Source organism: Phyllobates terribilis, unplaced genomic scaffold (genome assembly GCF_046119375.1).
Source record: "Phyllobates terribilis strain yellow unplaced genomic scaffold, ASM4611937v1 Scaffold_3__8_contigs__length_932513732, whole genome shotgun sequence".
Lineage (NCBI taxonomy): Eukaryota > Metazoa > Chordata > Amphibia > Anura > Dendrobatidae > Phyllobates > Phyllobates terribilis.
Window position 1 is genome coordinate 685,695,999 of NW_027362763.1, and position 20,177 is coordinate 685,716,175.

The following is a 20,177-nucleotide window of genomic DNA, read 5'->3' on the forward strand; positions in this document are numbered from 1 at the left end:
GCGGGAAACTTCACCGATGGCGGGAAGAAGGCTGAATATGGCGCCGGATGGCGGGAATCTTCACCACAGGTAAGTTTGAAAAGTCTCTTTTTCAGGCACGCAGTACCCGGTGGTTGCGGGCACGAAATCCTGCCGACTACGCCAAAGTTGACGCGCCCCTGGGCCTGTGTCGCGCTGCGTTGCGCACGCGGGAGCTTACCCGGAGCCGGATCTCTTGAGGGTTGTAGTCTCGTGGCGGTGACCCGGTCCGTGCCCAGGGAGTCAAACTGAGCGGCGATGTAACAGCGGTAGATGCAGGACGACTACGCCACCCGTTGAATGCAGCTATGGAGCTGTCGCTGCAGGACAGTCCGCTGAGGCCGGTGGATGGATGGTGTAGCGTAGATGGTATAACCCCCAACGGGAGGGGTATGGCCTCAGGGCAGCAGATGTGGATGATGGGGGTAGCAGGAACCACTCAGAGACGGTGCGGTGTAATTCAGGGTCTTTACTGGTAACAACGATAGACCCTCCCGGAGTACTTGCTAGTGAACGGGGCCTGGTCAGTCCTTGAGCAGATGGGATCTCCCCTGGCCAGGCGGAGTTGTAGACCTCCCAAACTGACTGTACTCTTCTGGCTACCTTGCTAGAAGCGGATATAAGTAGCCCACGTCCCTGAGTGTACCGTGTGGTGCTCACCCGTATGGCCCGTGACTCGGGGCCTTCTAATGGCTTCCGCTCCACGATGGCGGTGCTGGTCCCACGCGTGTGACCGTGCCTTCGGGTTTCTGGGCCTGAGGACCTGAAATCCCCTGCCGGTCGGCTTCTGCTGCTGGGTAAGAGTTAGTCCCCACAGCCTCGGACGCCGGGTCCGGTAAGAAATCTTCTCAGTCAGGGCGAGCTCTGCAGCTGCCAGCCCCTGACTCGTAGTAGTATTGCTTCTGCTGTTTCTTGTCTCTACTCTCCTTGACTGCTAACCCTGCTTCAGCCCCGGGTTTATATAGGGGAAGTTCTTCCCCTCCCAAGACTGGGCAGGAGGTGTGGCATGCACAGGATCCCTGACCAAAGGACCTCCCACCTGCTCTCAGACATAACATCTCTATCACTGTGGCAACCAGACCCCTGGGGTGTCACACTTATTTTCCCCACTTTACCTAAAATAACAATTTGATTCTCTGCCGATTTTGCAGGTTTTCTCACCTACAAAGAATGGAGAGGTCTGTAATTTTTATCGTAGGTACACTTCAACTGTGAGAGACAGAATCTAAAAATAAAATCCAGAAAATCCCATTGTATGATTTTTACATAATTAATTTGTATTTTGTTGCAGGAAATAAGTATTTGATACAATAGAAAAACAGAACTTAATATTTGGTCCAGAAACCTTTGTTACAATTACAGAGGTCAGACGTTTCCTGTAGTTCTTGACCAGGTTTGCACACAGTGCAGCAGGGATTTTGGCCCCCTCCTCCATACAGATCTTCTCCAGATCTTTCAGGTTTCGGGGCTGTCGCTGAGCAACATTGAGTTTAAGCTCCTCCAAAAATTTTCTATTGGGTTCAGGTCTGGACACTGGCTGGGCCACTCCAGAACCTTGAGATGCTTCTTATGGAGCCACTCCTTAGTTGCCCTAGCTGTGTGTTTCGGATCATTGTCATGCTGGAAGACCCAGCTACGACCCTTCTTCAATGCTCTTATTGAGGGAAGGAGGGAAATCTCGCTATACATGACCCCATCCAACCTCCCTTCAATACAGTGCAGCTGTCCAGTCCCGTTTGCAGAAAAGCATCCCCAAAGTATGATGTTTCCACCACCATGCTTCATGGTTGGGACGGTGTTCTTGGGGCTGTACTCATCCTTCTTCTTCCTACAAACACGGCGAGAGAAAAAATTCTATTTTGGTCTCATCTGACCACATGACCTTCTCCCATGCCTCCTCTGGATCATCCAGATGGTCATTGGTGAACTTAAACGGGCCTGGACACGTGCTGGCGTGAGCAGGGGGACCTTGCGTGCCCTGCAGGATTTTAATCCATGACGGCATATAGCGTTACTAATGATAATGTTTGAGACTGTGGTACCAGCTCTCTTCATGTCATTCACCAGGTCCTCCCATGTATTTCGGGGCTGATTCATGACCTGTCTCAGAATCATCCTTACCCCACGAGGCGAGATCTTGCATGGAGCCCCAGACAGAGGAAGATTGACAGTCATCTTATGTTTCTTCCATTTACTAATAATAGTGCCAACAGTTGTTGCCTTCTCACCAAGCTGCTTGCCTATTGTCCTGTAGCCCATCCCAGCTTGTGCAGGTCTACAATTTTGCCCCTGGTGTTCTTAGACAGCTCTTTGGTCTTGGCCATGGTGGAGAAGTTGGAGTATGATTGATTGAGTGTGTGGACAGGTGTATTTCATACAGGTAACGAGTTCAAACAGGTGCAATTAATACAGGTAATGAGTAGGAGGGCTTCTTAAAGAAAAACTAGCAGGTTTGTGACAGCCAGAATTCTTGCTGGTTGGTCGGTGATCAAATACTTATTTCATGCAATAAAAAGCAAATTAATTATGTAAAAATTATACAATGTGATTTTCTGACTTACCTTTTTAGATTCTGTCTCTCCCAGTTGATAAAAATTACAGACCTCTCCATTGTTTGTAGGTGGGAAAACTTGCAAAATCTGCAGAGTATCAAATACTTATTTCCCCCACTGTATATAAGAGCATTTTGGGTCCACTTTCCTTAAAGTGGAAAATTCCTTTAAATTAAAGGGATCATCCGGGACTTTAACATTGGTGGTGTATCCTTAGGATAGGTCATCAATGTCTGATTGTTGGGGGTACGACATTCGGCAATCCCGCCAATCAGCTGTTCCCGGAGTCGGCGGCGGCCAGAACTGCTCAGTTATGGAGATGCACAGCACAGCTCCGGCGACGGAATAGTGGCCGCGGCCGGGTACTGCACATACACCCCCTGTTGATTTGAATGGGAGGCCGGACTGTCAGTGATTAACAAGTTATCACCTCCCCTATGAATAAATTATAATTTGTCAATTTGGGATTAACCCTCTTATTGCTGACATTTAACCATTTTCTCGGTATCGCATCAGTGGGTATTAAGGTGTAGGAATGGGTTAACAGCAAAGAAAATTGGCCGCCCCCCCATGAGTTAATTTAACCTGTTGATTCCCCGCATTGTTCCAGTGTCACGAGAAGAATTAAAGCTTGTGCGCCGTATTGAATTCTCAGATTAGCTGAAAGTGATTAGAGTCGGCGGATACTTTACATGCTAATTACAGTGTAATAATACCGTTCCGATGATGATAATCCCTCTATCGGATGACGGGACGGATGAAAACGACTTTCGCTAATTCCGAGACACAACAGCGTGAATCTCATTGTGCTCAGAGCCGGATGTATCCGCGGTCCCCGCGGCCTCAATGTCTGGATACAATGGCTAATCTCCTAGTCGAGACTCTGCGGCACGGCAGAAGGATTCATAAAGCGTTTTGAAGGAAGAGATAAAAAAAAACGCATATCGCAGAATTGACCTCCTTCTATATTAATTATCACCTGTCCATAGCAGCAGAACGAGGATCTTTGGATGACAATGGAGTGATTGGTCGTGCACGCGCCCTATGGCTTCAGTCTGTGTTTGGGGCAGTGAATGCTTCTTTTGGCCATTTTTTTTGCTGGTGCCAAGCACAACGGACTACTTTGTTTATAGTTACCTTTTGAAGTCTATGGAAAAGAGAAGGAGGATAAGAGTGAGAGAAATAGAGAATCAGATCCTGCTGCTGCTTTCTAGTAAGTGTTTATTCTCATCTCAGAGCTGAATTCGCATCTGCACTGCTCAGTACTGCTGTATAATGTCTTCAGTGAGTGAGAGAAGCAGAGAGTCAGATCCTGTTGTTGCTTTCTTATCCCAGAGCTGAGTTCATATCTGCACTGCTCAGTAACGATGTATAATCTCCTCCATGAGTGAGAGAAGCCGAGAGCCGGATCCTGCCGCTGCTTTCCAATAAATGTTTATTCTCATCCCAAAGCTGAATTCACATCTGCACTGCTCAGTACTGTTGTATAATGTCTTCCATAAGTGAGAGAAGCAGAGAATTAGATCCTGCTGCTTTCTAGGGTTTATTCTTATCCCAGAGCTGAATTCACATCTGCACTGCTTAGTACTGCTGTATGTTTTTCATGAGTGAGAGAAGCAGAGTCAGATCCTGTTTCTGCTTTCTAGTGTTTATTGTTATCCCAGAGCTGAATTCACATCTGCACTGCTCAGTAGTACTGTATAATGTCTTCTGTGAGTGAGAGAAGCTAAGACTCAAATTCTGCTGCTGCTTTCTAGTAAGTGTTTATTATTACCCCAGAGCTGAATTCACATCTGCACTGCTCACTACTACTGTATAATGTCTTCTATGAGTGAGAGAAGCACAGTCAGCTCCTGCTGCTTTCTAGTAAGTGTTTATTCTCATCTCAGAGCCAAATTCACATTTGCACTGCTCACTACTACGGTATAATGTCTTCCATAAGTGAGAGAAACAGAGTCAGCTCCAGCTGCTGCTTTCTAGTGAGTGTTTATTCTTACCTCAGAGCTGAATTCACATCTGCACTGCTCAGTAATGCTGTATAATTTCCTCTATGAGTGAGAGAAGCAGAGAATCAGATCCTACCGCTGCTTTCTAGTAAGTGTTTATCTCACCCACAGTTATTGGTTCACACTTACTCTGCTCAGTACTTCTGTGTTTTGTCCTTTATGCCTCGGTAAGTATTTTAGCTCTCCACAGTGCTGTATTCACAGTTACACTGCTCAGTACTGTTGTTTAATGTCCTCCACGCTGCTGCAACTTCTAAACATGTGTTAGATAGAGATAGGAAAGCAGGAACCCCTCATACCCGTGTGTGCTGTGTGTGGGAGACATTATAGCAGCCAATCTCTACCCAAAATCTCAGAGATAACTGAAAATTAGAGATGGAGCTTACAGATAGGAAAACTGGTGAAAAATGCAGGATACAAGTCATGCAGTGGCCAGATGCAGTGTCATCTATCTATCTATTGTACACATTATCTTTATATTCTTGCACACAAGCTCTTTACAGATTTCTGTGATTTTTCTGATATTTATAGGCTTTTCCTTGGTGGTGACTGAGGGACCATTTGCTGCTGCAGCGCGTGGATAACATGATAATATAATCTGCAGAAGGTTCACCCCGTTCTCAGATGCGATCCTCGGCTCGGTCACGCAGGCAATGCGCCGAACTAGAATTTAATTGGATTGGTTCCCCTTTGTGAGTGATTATTTATAAGCCCCTCTTCTATAATCTCGCCTTTACATAGATATGAGCCTGGTGATGTGACAGCAGGGAGCAGTAATAGGAAAATCAGTGTAAGAGCCCTGTATAGGCTGAGACGCTACAGAACGATGATCATGGGACCCGAGAGCTAAGAGGGTCCGGAAGTTATAAGCTCGCGTTGCCTCCACCGATTGCCATTTATTTCCACAAATAAACTCTACTTGCTTGTTAGCCAGCCAGGTCATGTAATTTACACTGTGTTGACCAGTTTCCTAATGTGGGCCCTCGACTAGAAAGCAGGGCTGTCAAGACAGGGGGCACTATTACTATGTGGAGGCACAGAGGGGGCATTATTAGCATACTGGGTCACAGTGGGCACAATTACTATATAGAGACACAATGGGGGCATAATTACTCTAAGGAGGCAAAATGAGGGCACAAATACTATATGTAGGCACAGAGGGGGCACTTCCACTATACGGAGGCATAGAGGGGGCACTATTACTATGTGGAGGCACAAAGGGGGCATTATTAGTATATTGGGTCACAGTGGGCACAATTACTATATAGAGGCACCATTGGGGGGCATAATTACTATATGTAGGCATAGAGGGGGCACTATAACTAAATGGAGACACAGAGGTGGTACTCTTACTATATGGAGGCACAGAGGAGGCACTCTTACTATTTGGAGGCACAATGGGGGCACCATTACTATATGAAGGCAAAGAGTGGGCATTATTATTATATGGAGGAACAGAAGGGGCACTATTACTATATGGGGGCATAGAGGGGGCACTATTACTATATGGGGGCATAGAGGGGGCAGTATTACTATATGGAGGCATAGAGGGGGCACTCTTACAATATGGAGGCACAGAAGGGGCACTATTACTATATGGGGGCATAGAGGGGGCACTATTACTATATGGGGGCATAGAGGGGGCACTATTACTATATGGGGGCATAGAGGGGGCACTATTACTATATGGAGGCATAGAGGGGGCACTCTTACAATATGGAGGCACAGAAGGGGCACTATTACTATATGGAGGAACAGAAGGGGCACTATTACTATAAGGAGGAACAGAAGGGGCACTATTACTATATGAAGGAACAGAAGGGGCACTATAACTATATGGAGGAACCGAAGGGGCACTATTACTATATGAAGGAACTGAAGGGGCACTATTACTATATGGAGGAAAAGAAGGGGCACTATTACTATATGAAGGAACGGAAGGGGCACTATTACTATATGAAGGAACAGAAGGGGCACTATTACTATATGGAGGAACAGAAGGGGCACTATTACTATATGGAGGAACAGAAGGGGCACTATTACTATATGGAGGAACAGAAGGGGCACTATTACTATATGGAGGAACAGAAGGGGCACTATTACTATATGCAGGAACGGAAGGGGCACTATTACTATATGAAGGAACGGAAGGGGCACTATTACTATATGAAGGAACTGAAGGGGCACTATTACTATATGAAGGAACAGAAGAGGCACTATTACTATAAGAAGGAACAGAAGGGGCACTATTACTATATGGGGGCATAGAGGGGGCACTATTACTATATGGGGGCATAGAGGGGGCGGTATTACTATATGGAGGCATAGAGGGGGCAGTATTACTATATGGAGGCATAGAGGGGGCACTATTACTATATGAAGGAACCGAAGGGGCACTATTACTATATGGAGGAACAGAAGGGGCACTATTACTATATGAAGGAACCGAAGGGGCACTATTACTATATGAAGGAACCGAAGGGGCACTATTACTATATGAAGGAACAGAAGAGGCAGTATTACTATATGAAGGAACAGAAGAGGCACTATTACTATATGAAGGAACAGAAGGGGCACTATTACTATATGGGGGCATAGAGGGGGCACTATTACTATATGGGGGCATAGAGGGGGCACTATTACTATATGGAGGCATAGAGGGGGCACTATTACTATATGGAGGCATAGAGGGGGCACTCTTACAATATGGAGGAACTTAAGGGGCAATATTACTACAAGGAGGAACAGAAGGGGCAATATTACTATATGGGGGCATAGAGGGGGCACTATTACTATATGGAGGAACAGAAGGGGCACTATTACTATATGGAGGAACAGAAGGGGCACTATTACTATATGAAGGAACAGAAGGGGCACTATTACTATATGAAGGAACAGAAGGGGCACTATTACTATATAGAGGAACAGAAGGGGCACTATTACTATATGAAGGAACAGAAGTGGCACTATTATTATATGAAGGAACAGAAGGGGCACTATTACTATATAGAGGAACAGAAGGGGCACTATTACTATATGAAGGAACAGAAGTGGCACTATTATTATATGAAGGAACAGAAGGGGCACTACTACTATATAGAGGAACAGAAGGGGCACTATTACTATATGAAGGAACAGAAGTGGCACTATTATTATATGAAGGAACAGAAGGGGCACTATTACTATATGAAGGAACAGAAGTGGCACTATTATTATATGAAGGAACAGAAGGGGCACTATTACTACATGGAGGAACAGAAGTGGCACTATTAGTATATGAAGGAACAGAAGGGGCACTATTACTATATGAAGGAACCGAAGGGGCACTATTACTATATGGAGGAACAGAAGGGGCACTATTACTATATGAAGGAACGGAAGGGGCACTATTACTATATGAAGGAACCGAAGGGACACTATTACTATATGAAGGAACAGAAGAGGCACTATTACTATAAGGAGGAACAGAAGGGGCACTATTACTATATGAAGGAACAGAAGGGGCACTATTACTATATGGGGGCATAGAGGGGGCACTATTACTATATGGGGGCATAGAGGGGGCACTATTACTATATGGAGGAACAGAAGGGGCACTATTACTATATGAAGGAACAGAAGGGGCACTATTACTATATGAAGGAACAGAAGGGGCACTATTACTATATGAAGGAACCGAAGGGGCACTATTACTATATGAAGGAACCGAAGGGGCACTATTACTATATAGAGGAACAGAAGGGGCACTATTACTATATGAAGGAACAGAAGTGGCACTATTACTATATGAAGGAACGGAAGTGGCACTATTACTATATGAAGGAACCGAAGGGGCACTATTACTATATGAAGGAACAGAAGGGGCACTATTACTATAAGGAGGAACAGAAGGGGCACTATTACTATATGAAGGAACAGAAGTGGCACTATTACTATATGAAGGAACAGAAGGGGCACTATTACTATATGAAGGAACAGAAGTGGCACTATTACTATATGAAGGAACAGAAGGGGCACTATTACTATATGAAGGAACGGAAGGGGCACTATTACTATGTGGAGGCACAGAGTGGGCATTATTAGTATATTGGGTCACAGTGGGCACAGTTACTATTTAGAGGCACCATGGGGGGCATAATTACTATATGTAGGCATAGAGGGGGCACTATAACTAAATGGAGGCACAGAGGGGGTACTCTTACTATATGGAGGCACAGAGGAGGCACTCTTACTATTTAGAGGCACAATGGGGGCACCATTACTATATGAAGGCATATAAGGGGCACTATTTCTATATGGAGGAACCAATGGGGCTTCATTACTATATGGAGGCAAAGAGAGGGCACTATTATTATATGGAGGAACAGAAGGGGCACTATTACTATATGGGGGCATAGAGGGGGCACTATTACTATATGGAGGCATAGAGGGGGCACTATTACTATATGGAGGCATAGAGGGGGCACTATTACTATATGGAGGCATAGAGGGGGCACTCTTACTATATGGAGGCACAGAAGGAGCACTATTACTATATGGAGGAACAGAAGAGGCACTATTACTATAAGGAAGAACAGAAGCGGCACTATTACTATAAGGAAGAACAGAAGGGGCACTATTACTATATGGAGGAACAGAAGGGGCACTATTACTATATGGAGGAACATGAAGGAACCGAAGGGGCACTATTACTATATGGAGCAACAAAAGGGGCACTATTACTATATGGAGCAACAAAGGGGCATTATTACTATATGGGGGAACAAAAGGGGCACTATTACTATATGGAGCAACAAAAGGGGCACTATTACTATATGGAGGAACAAAAGGGGCACTATTACTATATGGAGGAACAAAAGGGGCACTACTACTATATGGAGCAACAAAAGGGGCACTATTACTATATGGAGGCACAGGAGGGGCACTATTACTATATGGAGGAACAGAAGGGGCACTATTGCTATATGGAGGAACAGAAGGGGCACTATTACTATATGGAGAAACCAATGGGGCATCATTACTATATGTAGGCAAAGAGAGGGCACTATTATTATATGGAGACACAGAGGGAGTATTATTATTATATGGAGGCAGAAAGGGGTGCTATTACTATATAGAAGCACAATGGGGGTACAGTTACCATACAAAGGCACAATGGGTGGTATTATTACTATACAGCGCCACAGAACTACTATTATTTGGGGACACATTATTACTACATGGGGGCAAAAGGGGGGTGTTGTCAATACATGGAGTCATAGAGAGGGCAGTTATCATATATGGAGGCACTATTAAATGGAAGCAAAATGAGGCACTAATCCTACATAGAGCCACAAAAATGGGCAATATTACTATCTGCAGACACAGCAAGGGAACAATTACTATTACTATATAGGGGCACTATTATTATATGGATGCATAGAGGGGGCACTAATACCATAAGAGGCATAGAGGGTGGCACTTTTACTTTAAGGAGGCACAGAGAGGCAGGGCTGTGGAGTCGGAGTCGTGGAGTCGGAGTCGGTGCTCATTTTGGTGGAGTTGGAGTCGGTATAAAATGGACCGACTCCGACTCCTAAAATATATAATAAATTGGGTACAGTAGTTCAATGCAGTTTGTGGGGAATATTTTTTCATAGGAATTTGGGAAAGTTATGAAATGTCCTATAAATGTCTGTTCTATTCCTGATCTAAGGCTACATTCACACACAGCATTTTTTGAGGATACGTTTTTCAGTTGCAAAAGCACATCAGCTTTTTAAAAAACCGCATCACCTGAAAGGTTTTTGAGCTCATAGATAATGTTTTCAATAGCAAAAGCAGATTAGAAAAACGCCGAACAAACTGACATGCTCATTCTTTGTGAGGATCCGTTTTTGAGCCCAAAAACGGATCCTCACAAAACGATGTGTCTGAATGTCATATCTTGAAACCCATTGACTTTGCTGGGATGCTCAGAGACACTGCATTTTACTGCAAAAAACGGATCTGCAAAAACGCTGTGTGTGAATCATGGTCGTAGGCAGTGAGGGGCAGGGGGGGGCAGCTGCCCCCCCTACCCTAGAAGAAGGGGCACGCACCTATCAAAACTCACTTGTATGCTGCAGTGCTCCCGTCCTGCACTGGCTCCAGACTGCAGGGGGCAATCTCCCCTCCTCTGTCCTGTCTTCTGCCGTCTTCACCAGAGAGAGGAGGGGGAGGGGTGCCTGCCCTGCAAAGGATCCGATTCCTGGGCCCCGAGCTGGAGAAAGTGAAAGTACTACTGCTCATCTCTGTCACAGGAAGGTAACTAATGCTAATATTGTAGGTGATTATTATGTGCTCTCTGTACAATGTGTGTGAACTATATGTGCGATATGTGCAATGTACTATTTGCTGTCTGTAGCTGTCATCTGTAAATCACACTCTATCCCTCCATCCATCCCTCCATCCCTCCCTCTATCTATCTATCCCTCTATCTATCTATCACTCTATCTATCTATCTATCCATCCATTCAGCTATCCCTCCAGCTATCCATCATTATATTCTATCTAAATATCTTGATTATTGTATCATAAAAATGATTAAATGTCTGATGTTCACACTGTACTACAATAAATTTTTCACTTAATTATAAGCAATATATGTGGGAGTCGGAGTCGGTGTAAGGGAAATTGAGGAGTCGGAGTCGCAGGTTTGGCTTACCGACTCCATAGCCCTGAAAGAGGGGCACTATTACTATGTGGACCAAATATACAGCATTTCCAAAGTACAGGGAAAGTAGGGAATTGAAGGAAAGGGATTATGGGGATACAATGGCTAGAAAACACTATCTATCTATCTATCTATCTATCTATCTATCTATCTATCTATCTCTTTATCTAGCTACCTATCTATCTATCTATCTATCTCTCTCTTTATATATCCATGGTAAGCAAGATTTCTCCTTGTGGTTTTAGATATTTTTACACCATGAGGCTCGGGCTACTTTATTGTTCAATTTTCTTCTCTGATCAATAAAACTTAATAAATTTTCCTTCCTTGGCAAGAGGAGAACATTATTTTCCTCACAAGATAATAGAATGCAAATTTCACTTGGATTTGGTACGAGATCACAGCGGAGATAATACATGTGTATAATTAAAATCTATTTAAACTTAATTAAGATTAATGCGCCAGAACTCTCCCATTAGCGGCTGCTGAAGTAGTGGAGGCCACAGTTCAGTCTGTGTGGAGTTTGTTGAGATTTATTTTGTTTGGAAAGTTTTCTAAGAGCTGTACCCCTATTGGACCGTAGAACACAGGTGATGATCTTAGCAGAGGCCGACCCAATGTGCCAATATGGGTCAACCGAAATTTAAACAGAACTACACTGTGTTCCAAATTATTATGCAAATAATATTTTCTCAGATTTTCCCAAATTACCTATATGAATTGCAGTCATTGTAATTTTCCAGTCAAATAACTATTAGAGCACAATTGAAAGGTTTTTGTACAAACTGCCTATGATAACAGTATATTTTTTAAAAAAATAAAAGCTCAAACTGCACTCAAAATGCATGTTCCAAATTATTATGCACAGCAGAGTTTTCAACCTTTTCATTTTAATAATTATAAGCATTAGCAGGTTGTGCAGCATGAGACGGGGCATTATCATGCATGAAATGATCTCGATGGTCCAGATGGATGGAGTGGAGGATGGCTGGTTGATGGACACCCCATGCAAACACGGCTACGGCGCTAACAAGGAGGAGGTGGAGTAATGTTTTGGGCTGGAATCATGGGGAGAGAGATTGTCGGCCCTTTTAGGATCCCTGAAGGGGTAAAGATGAACGCCATAATGTATGTTGAGTTTCTCAAACAGCACTTCCTGCCATGGTTCAAGAAGAAGAACCGTGCATTCCGCAGCAAGATCATTTTCATGCATGATAATGCCCGGTCTCATGCTGCACATAACACATCTGCATCTCTGGCTGCTATGGGCATAAAAGGGGACAAACTTATGGTGTGACCCCCATGCTCCCCTGACCTCAACCCCATTGAGAACCTCTGGAGCATCATCAAAAGGAGTGTCTATGATGGCGGGAGGCAGTTCACATCTAAGCAACAGCTCTGGGAGGGTATTCTGTCCTCATGCAAAACAATTGAAGCAGAAATCATCCAAAACCTGACAAATTCAATGGACGAGAGAGTTCAGAAGCTCCTTTTGAACAAGCGGTCCTATGTGGAAATGTAACATCACCTAGAATAAAGTTTTGAGTTGAAAACTGTTTGATTTCAGTTTGTAATAACCTGCTAATGCTTATAATTTCAAAAATGACAATTTTTTTGTTCTTTATTAAAATGAAAAGGTTGAAAACTCTGCTGTGCATAATAATTTGGAACATGCATTTTGAGTGCAGTTTGAGCTTTTATTTTTTTAAAAATATACTGTTATCATAGGCAGTTTGTACAAAAACCTTTCAATTGTACTCTAATAGTTATTTGACTGGAAAATTACAATGACTGCAATTCATATAGGTAATTTGGGAAAATCTGAGAAAATATTATTTGCATAATAATTTGGAACACAGTGTAAAAGCAAACTTTCTTGCATTGGTTTGAGTTCCACCCGTGACTGAGGTGTCTCCTGATGTATCCTCGTGGAGCTCCGGCTGGTAAAGTCCTGAAGTCTCACGTAATTCGGGGTTTAGGCAATTTTTTTCTATAAAGTTGTGCAAACACCAAATTCGAAGCCTCTGAAAGGCGAAGGCGCAATACCGTGTTTTGGCCACCATCCTGTTGGCTGTGACGCACACAGGACAATTAGACTTTGCACAAATTCATGACTTTTTCTGGTATTTCTAATCTTGGGACCTACATGAAGATCCGAAGGAAGGATGGGGGTAAACCTCTTCCAAAAGTTTACTATGGGGTGCAGCCATCTCTGGTTACCTTACATCTCAGTTAGTCACTATTTATACATACTTACAAACATTGGTGCTGGCAGATTAGGGAAATTTAAGACCCAACCCAAGTACTGACTGGCTACACCCCAAGTCTAACTGGGAACCGACCGACCTTGAATGTTCACAGTTTGGTGGAGTTTACATAAACCACACTTTTTTTGATCTGGAACAGCACGAAATTTCCTGGGATTATAGCTGAAAAATCATGCAGTTTTCTGGGGATGAGGGTGGGGGCATCATACTGTGTATGTGGTCGGGAGGGGCACTGTAAAATCACCATTCTGTGTGGGGGGGCCTCAAACTGTTTGTGGGAATCATATTATGATTGAGGGGAAAGTGGGGAATCATACTATGTTGGGTGGCACAGTGGGGGACTCATACTGTGTATGCGGCACTATGGAGGCACCATACTGTGGTGGAGCACTGTGTGGGCATCAAGATGCGCGAGGCATCATACTGCGTAAGGTAGACTGTGGGGACATAACACTGTGTTAAAGGGCACTATGGAGGCACTACACGATGAGGCAGGCACTGTGGGGGCATCCTACTGTGTTGGGGGCACTTTGGAGGCTTAACACTGTGCTGGGGGGTGGGCACTGTTGGGGCATCATACTGATCCTTTAAGCCTCATGTCTGGGTGGGCACAAGGACCCCGAGCGTTGGCACAGTAAGCAGGAAGGCACCTGTGCATGAAGCACTTGGCACGTTCAGGAATCTCAGGAGCAGCAGGACGGGTGAAGTGGAACCTAGCAGGGATGGACGCAAGTAAAGCACAGTATGCACATAAGGTGGAGAACATCAAACAGAAGTCTAGAGCAGTGTTCCCCAACTCCAGTCCTCAAGACCCACCAACAGGTCATGTTTCAGGATTTCCTTAGTATTGCACAGGTGATGGAATTATTGCCTGTGCAGGTGATGGAATTATCACCTGTGCAATACTAAGGAAATCCTGAAAACATGACCTGTTGGTGGGCCTTGAGGACTGGAGTTGGGAAACCCTGGTCTAGAGTATCAATCTCAAGACACAGGGGTGTATCCTAATGGGCCTAGGCATTAGAGAAATGACGTCACAAAGCCACGCCAGGCAACCTGCAAAACCAGATGTGGAGCACAACAGAGGGCAGTGGATGGAGGTGAAGGAAGCATACCCCTGTCCCTGGTATCACAGGCTATTACACATATTATGCAGGGGGGGGATACTACAGGGGATTCACACTGTGTGGGGGGCTTTGGGGAACATCATATTGTATGTGGGGGCTTCATACTGTGCGGGAACACTAAGTAGCTTCACTAAGAGCGCTATCTCTGAGTGGGTGCATATAAAAAACTGGAGGTTGATGAGGCAGTACATGTCTTTCTCTCTTGTCTTTAAAAGTTCTGTGATTGTGCTCATAGAATTCAGTGAAGACGGTCACGCACATGTACGGCCTCCTTTGCAATCTGTGGCAGGTAAAGGGAATGAGGATGTGTCCACATTCCAGTAACGGGAGGCAGAATATATCACTAATTGCACGTAACATTAATGATACCTGTAAATGTAGGAGTCTGTAATGAATGAAGAGAAAAGGAAGGTACATTCAGCACTGGGTCCGCATAAAAAAATCTTCTTTATTGCAAATCCATAAAAAACTTAGAGTAATCGCATACGTGTTTCAGACAGTTACGTCCTTAGTTATTGCATACATGTATGCAATGACAAAGGACGTAACTGTCTGAAACGCGTATGCGATTACTCTGTCTGGAGTCTTTTATGGATTTGCAATAAAGAAGAATTTTTTTATGATGACCCAGTGCTGAATGTACCTTCCTTTTCTCTTCATTGTTCCTTGCTATACTACAAGACGTCTGTGCAGAAGAAATCCTCAGTCCATGGGTGAGCTGAATACCAGGTTACCGCAAAGTTTCCTATGACTTTCATCTATAATGAATGTTCCTGGTCTCACCTTGTTCTAGGCACACTGGTGTGTCGCTCGGCCGCCATGACAGCGAGCCGTTATTGAGCAGCACGCACGTCTTCTTCAGAGGACCCTTGAGTCTGTATCCATTCTGACAGTGGAACCGAACGATGGCGATTTCAGAGACGCTCTTAATCTGAGTCCTGTATCCATTTTCTGGAACGTCCAGTACAGGGCAGGAGCTGATGTCATCAAAACCTAACCAAAATAATGAAAAAAAATTTAAATTATGGTAGGTTCTAAGATAAGGATAGAAAAATCTGTATAGAAATTTACTTTTTGTTTCTAATTGCATGTTTTTATTCTCTCTGCTTGATTATACAGTATTGTTTAAAATAATAGCAGTGTGTTCAAAAACATGAGTTAAGCACAAAATCTTTAGGCTATGTGCACACGATGCAGAAATGCTCAGGATTTTTTCCTGAGCGTTTCTGCATCTCTCTGGCAGGAAAAAAAGCATGCGGATTGTACATGCGGTTTCCTGCCAGGGACATGCGGAAATGAAGCGGTCTTCACTTTCATTTCCGCATGCGGGTTGACAAGCGCTTCCCAAGCGATTTTAGCATCACTTGGAAAGTGCTTGTCAACTTTACACTATATAAATCCATGCAGCCGGCATGGATTTATATAGTGTGTGAATGTCAAAAAATAAAAAATAAATATATACTTTACCCTCTGATGGCCCCCGGTGTCCTGCTTCATCGGTCCCGGCTGCCGGCAGTGAAGACTTTAGGACCTTCCGACGTCAGCGTCACGTGACCCGTCACATGACTCTGACGTCAGCGAAGGTCCTTCATTCAACCGCGAAGTGCCCGGGAAGCCAGCAGGACGCAGCGCGGGCCGTCAGAAGGTGAGAATATATTTTTTATTTTATTCTTTTTTTTTTAATGGTACCTGGGTCTGGATGAGAGTCCTCTCATCCACACCCGGGTACCATCCGCACATTAGACCACATGAAAAGCGCATCAACATATACAGTGATGCGGATTCCATGCGGTCTAATGCAAGTCAATGGCGGCAAAAGAGCAGCGTTTCCGCAAAATTAATTGACATGCTGCGGATTTTTGACCGCAGCGTTTACGCTGCGGAAAAATCCGCATCATGGGCACAGCACATGCGGATTTCCATTGGGGAACATTGCTGCCCTTCTACCATGCGTTTTTCATGCGTTTCCGCGGCGTTTACGCAACTGCAAAAACGCCGCGGAAATGCATGAAAAACGCATCGTGTGAACTCAGCCTTATACTAGTTTTTATTTCCAGCATTGGGAACATTGCACACTGTTGTCTAATTCAAAACATGAAGAGAAATGTATATAATTTTTAACTACTTTACAGAAAATAACAAAAAATTAAAAGTATCTGCATTTGTCTTTACAAACTCACAATATGTCATTTTTTTTAGGATTTAGCATTCCTAATTTTTTAGAACTGCTTCACATCTTTGTTGCATAGAATTAACCAACTTCTGGCACCTGTCAGCTGTTATTCCAGCCCAAGATGCTTTGTCTACATCCCACAATTTTTGGCATTTGTTGGCTTTGCCTCAGAAACGGCATTTTTGATGTCACCCCATAAGTGTTCTATCGGATTAAGGTTCGGGGATTGGGCTGGCCACTTCATAACCCCAATTTTGCTGGTCTGGAACCAAGATTTTGCTTGTTTACTGGTGTGTTTAGGGTCGTTGTCTTGTTGAAACACCCTTTTCAAGGACATATCCTTTTCAGCGTAAGGCAACATGACCTCTTCAAGTATTTTAATATATGTAAACTGGTCCATGATCCCTGGTCTGCGGTAAATAGGTCCGGCACCACATAAGAGAAACATGTCCATATCATGATGCTGGTACCACCATGCTTCACTGTCTTCAGAGTGTACTGTGACTTGAATGCAAAGTTTGGGGTTCGTCTGACGAACTGTCTGCGGCCCTTAGACCCAAAAACAACAATTTTACTTTCATCAGTCCACAAAATGTTTCTCCATTTCTCTTTAGGCCAGTTGATGTGTTCTTTGGCTAATTGTATAAGCTTCAGTACATGTCTCTTATTTTAACAGTGGGTTTTTGCAGGGACTTCTTGCTAAGAGATCAGCTTCACACAGGTGTCTTCTAACTGTCACAGTCCTCACAGGTAACTTGATACTGTCTTTGATCATCCTGGAGCTGACCATTGGCTGAGCCTTTGCCACTCTGGCTATTCTTCGATCCATTCGAATGGCAGTCTTCTCTCAGTTTTGCTTTCCATTTTAAAGCATTGGAGATCATTTTAACTGAACAGCCTATCATTGTCTGCATTTCTTTATAAGTTTTACCCTCTCCAATCAACTTTTTAATCAAAGTACGGTGTTCTTCTGAACAATGTGTCAAATGACCCATACTTCTCTGGCTTTCAAGGAGAAATGCATGTACAACATGTGCTTTTCACCCTTAAATAAGAGTGACCTGATTCACACCTGTTTCTTCACAGAATGATTGACCGCACTAATTGAACTCCACTCTGCTATTATTTTGAACTCTCCCCCGTACAATTAATTATTCAAATACACAGATGCAAAAACCTGCAGATCATGAATGCGGAGTCAAGTGGTTTTCTTAGAATCTACTGGTTAGTCATATTGGACTGCTATTATTTAGAACACTACTGTAGGAGCAGCCATCTTGACCAAGGAAACAACCTATTAAACTTCTGTAAAAATAAGAGTGTAGTGGGCATGCTTTGTGACAGGATCCACCATTTAAACGGCGATGTCACTTTTTTTTGTAATCCGATTCATGAAGATGATCCACAAAAGTGGCAACATTAACTTAAAAAAAAAAATAAATTTGTTTTTGGGATTCACTAAAATCAAAAGATTTGACAGCGGCGTTGGATAAAGGGATGGATATACAGTACTTTACTGTTTGCATTTGATGATATAATGGGATGGATATTGCTCGCTCGGCCTCGTCCTCTCTTTTCCGTCTGCTGCACTGATACAATGATCAGACCGGCAGGAAGCACCGGCTGCGCAGGAGGCAGCGGCAGTAATGATCAGGCTCCAGCCCTGTCTGTGAAATGAACCCTGTTTGCCCTTCTGCATCGCGTGCAGGTTGTAAATAAGCAGCGGCGTAAACGCAAGAGCGAGAGGACGAGGACGCCTGATTACATGCTGGAAAGGCCACGAAAATGTCAGCAGCAATGATACTTTCCGGGGACGCAAAGCTGCAAAACAGAAATGGCTCCGGAGGCTTATAAATATATAGAAAATAAATCCACCATGCATATGTACATCACACATGACATAAGTGCAACCGTCCATCATACATAGACTATAAGGAGAAACGTATGTGTGTCCCCCCCCACATTTGCCTTCAGGGGCTTTTCTCATAACCCATTCTACACCCATAGACATCAATATGGAGTCGTCCTCTGCAGACATAATGGCTCCCGCTCTTCTCGTGAGGATTTCTACAAGATTTTGGAGATGAATGTGGGAATTTTTGCCCCTTCTTCAAGAAGATCATTTGTCAGGTCAGACCCTGATGTTGGGACGAGGCCGGGCTCACAATATCTATTAGGGTCTGAGCTCTGTGCGGCCTCTCATGTTCTTCCCCCCATGTCTGTATGGACCTTGTGCACTGGGGAACAGAAAAGGGTCTTCCCCAAACTGTTCCCACAAACCTGAATTTACAATTGTCCAAAATGTCTTGCGCTGAAGATTAAGATTTCCCATCACTGGAACTAAGGGCCCAATGCCGACCCCTGATAATAACAAGCCGATAACATTATCCTCCTCCACCATCTGTACAGGGGCACAATGCAGTCAAGGGGGAACGTCCTCCTGGAATCACCAAACCCAGACTCCTCCATCAGACGCAGATAGAGAAGTGCGATCCTGCACAGAACACCTTTCCGACCTCCGGTACACTCATTGTCTATTGGACTGCCAGAAATATCAGAATCTTTTCTCCGGCAGTCCCATACACAATGAATGGAGCTGAGGGAACCTGAACTCCATTTAAAAAGGGTCACTTGAGAGCCTCTTTCTTGGGAACGCTGGAGGTCCTACAGCTCATGGATAGGGGACTAGAAACTTGCACTTCTGGGAATAACCCTTTAAGCCAAGGAAAATATTGTGGTGGCTCTTAGATCAATGTCTATACAAACTATTACCGAACTAGGAGAATTTTGGACTAGAGGGTAAAATTATAAGGACCCCTCCATTACATACCTCCTGCATCACAATATTCCTATTCCTTTCTCCAATTCTGAGCGGTTAAGGTGTGGCACAGTGTAATGCCAGGCTGTGCAGCAGTATCTACAGTCATGGCCAAAAGTATTGAGAATGAGACAAATAATAATTTTTCCAAAGTTTACTGCTTCATTTTTTGTAATGGCAATTTGCATATACTCCTGAATGTCAAAGAGTGATCAGCTTAACAGCAATTACTGTACTTGCAAAGTCAATATTTGCCCAGAAAATGAACTTTAACCCCCAAAACACATTTCAACATCATTGCAGTCCTGCCTTAAAAGGAGCAGCTAACATTGTTTTAGTGATTGATCCATTAACACAGGTGTGGGTGTTGATGAGGACAGGGCTAGCGATCAATCAGTCATGATTAAGTAAGAATGACATCACTGGACACTTTAAAAGGAGGCTGGTTCTTGGTATCATTGTTTCTCTTCAGTTAATCATGATTATCTCTAAAGAAACACGTGCAGTCATCATTGCACTGCA

The 20,177-nt window shown here is 43.9% G+C and overlaps 1 protein-coding gene across 2 annotated transcripts in view; it reads right to left on the reverse strand.

The window, feature by feature from the left end:
• Positions 1-20,177, reverse strand: part of SUSD4 (sushi domain containing 4) — a 106,160-nt gene that overhangs the window by 52,199 nt on the left and 33,784 nt on the right. For both annotated transcript variants that reach the window (XM_073671877.1, XM_073671876.1), the window contains one exon: positions 15,448-15,657. In XM_073671877.1, the coding sequence (XP_073527978.1) occupies positions 15,448-15,657 (210 nt within the window). The remainder of the gene's footprint in view (positions 1-15,447; positions 15,658-20,177) is intronic.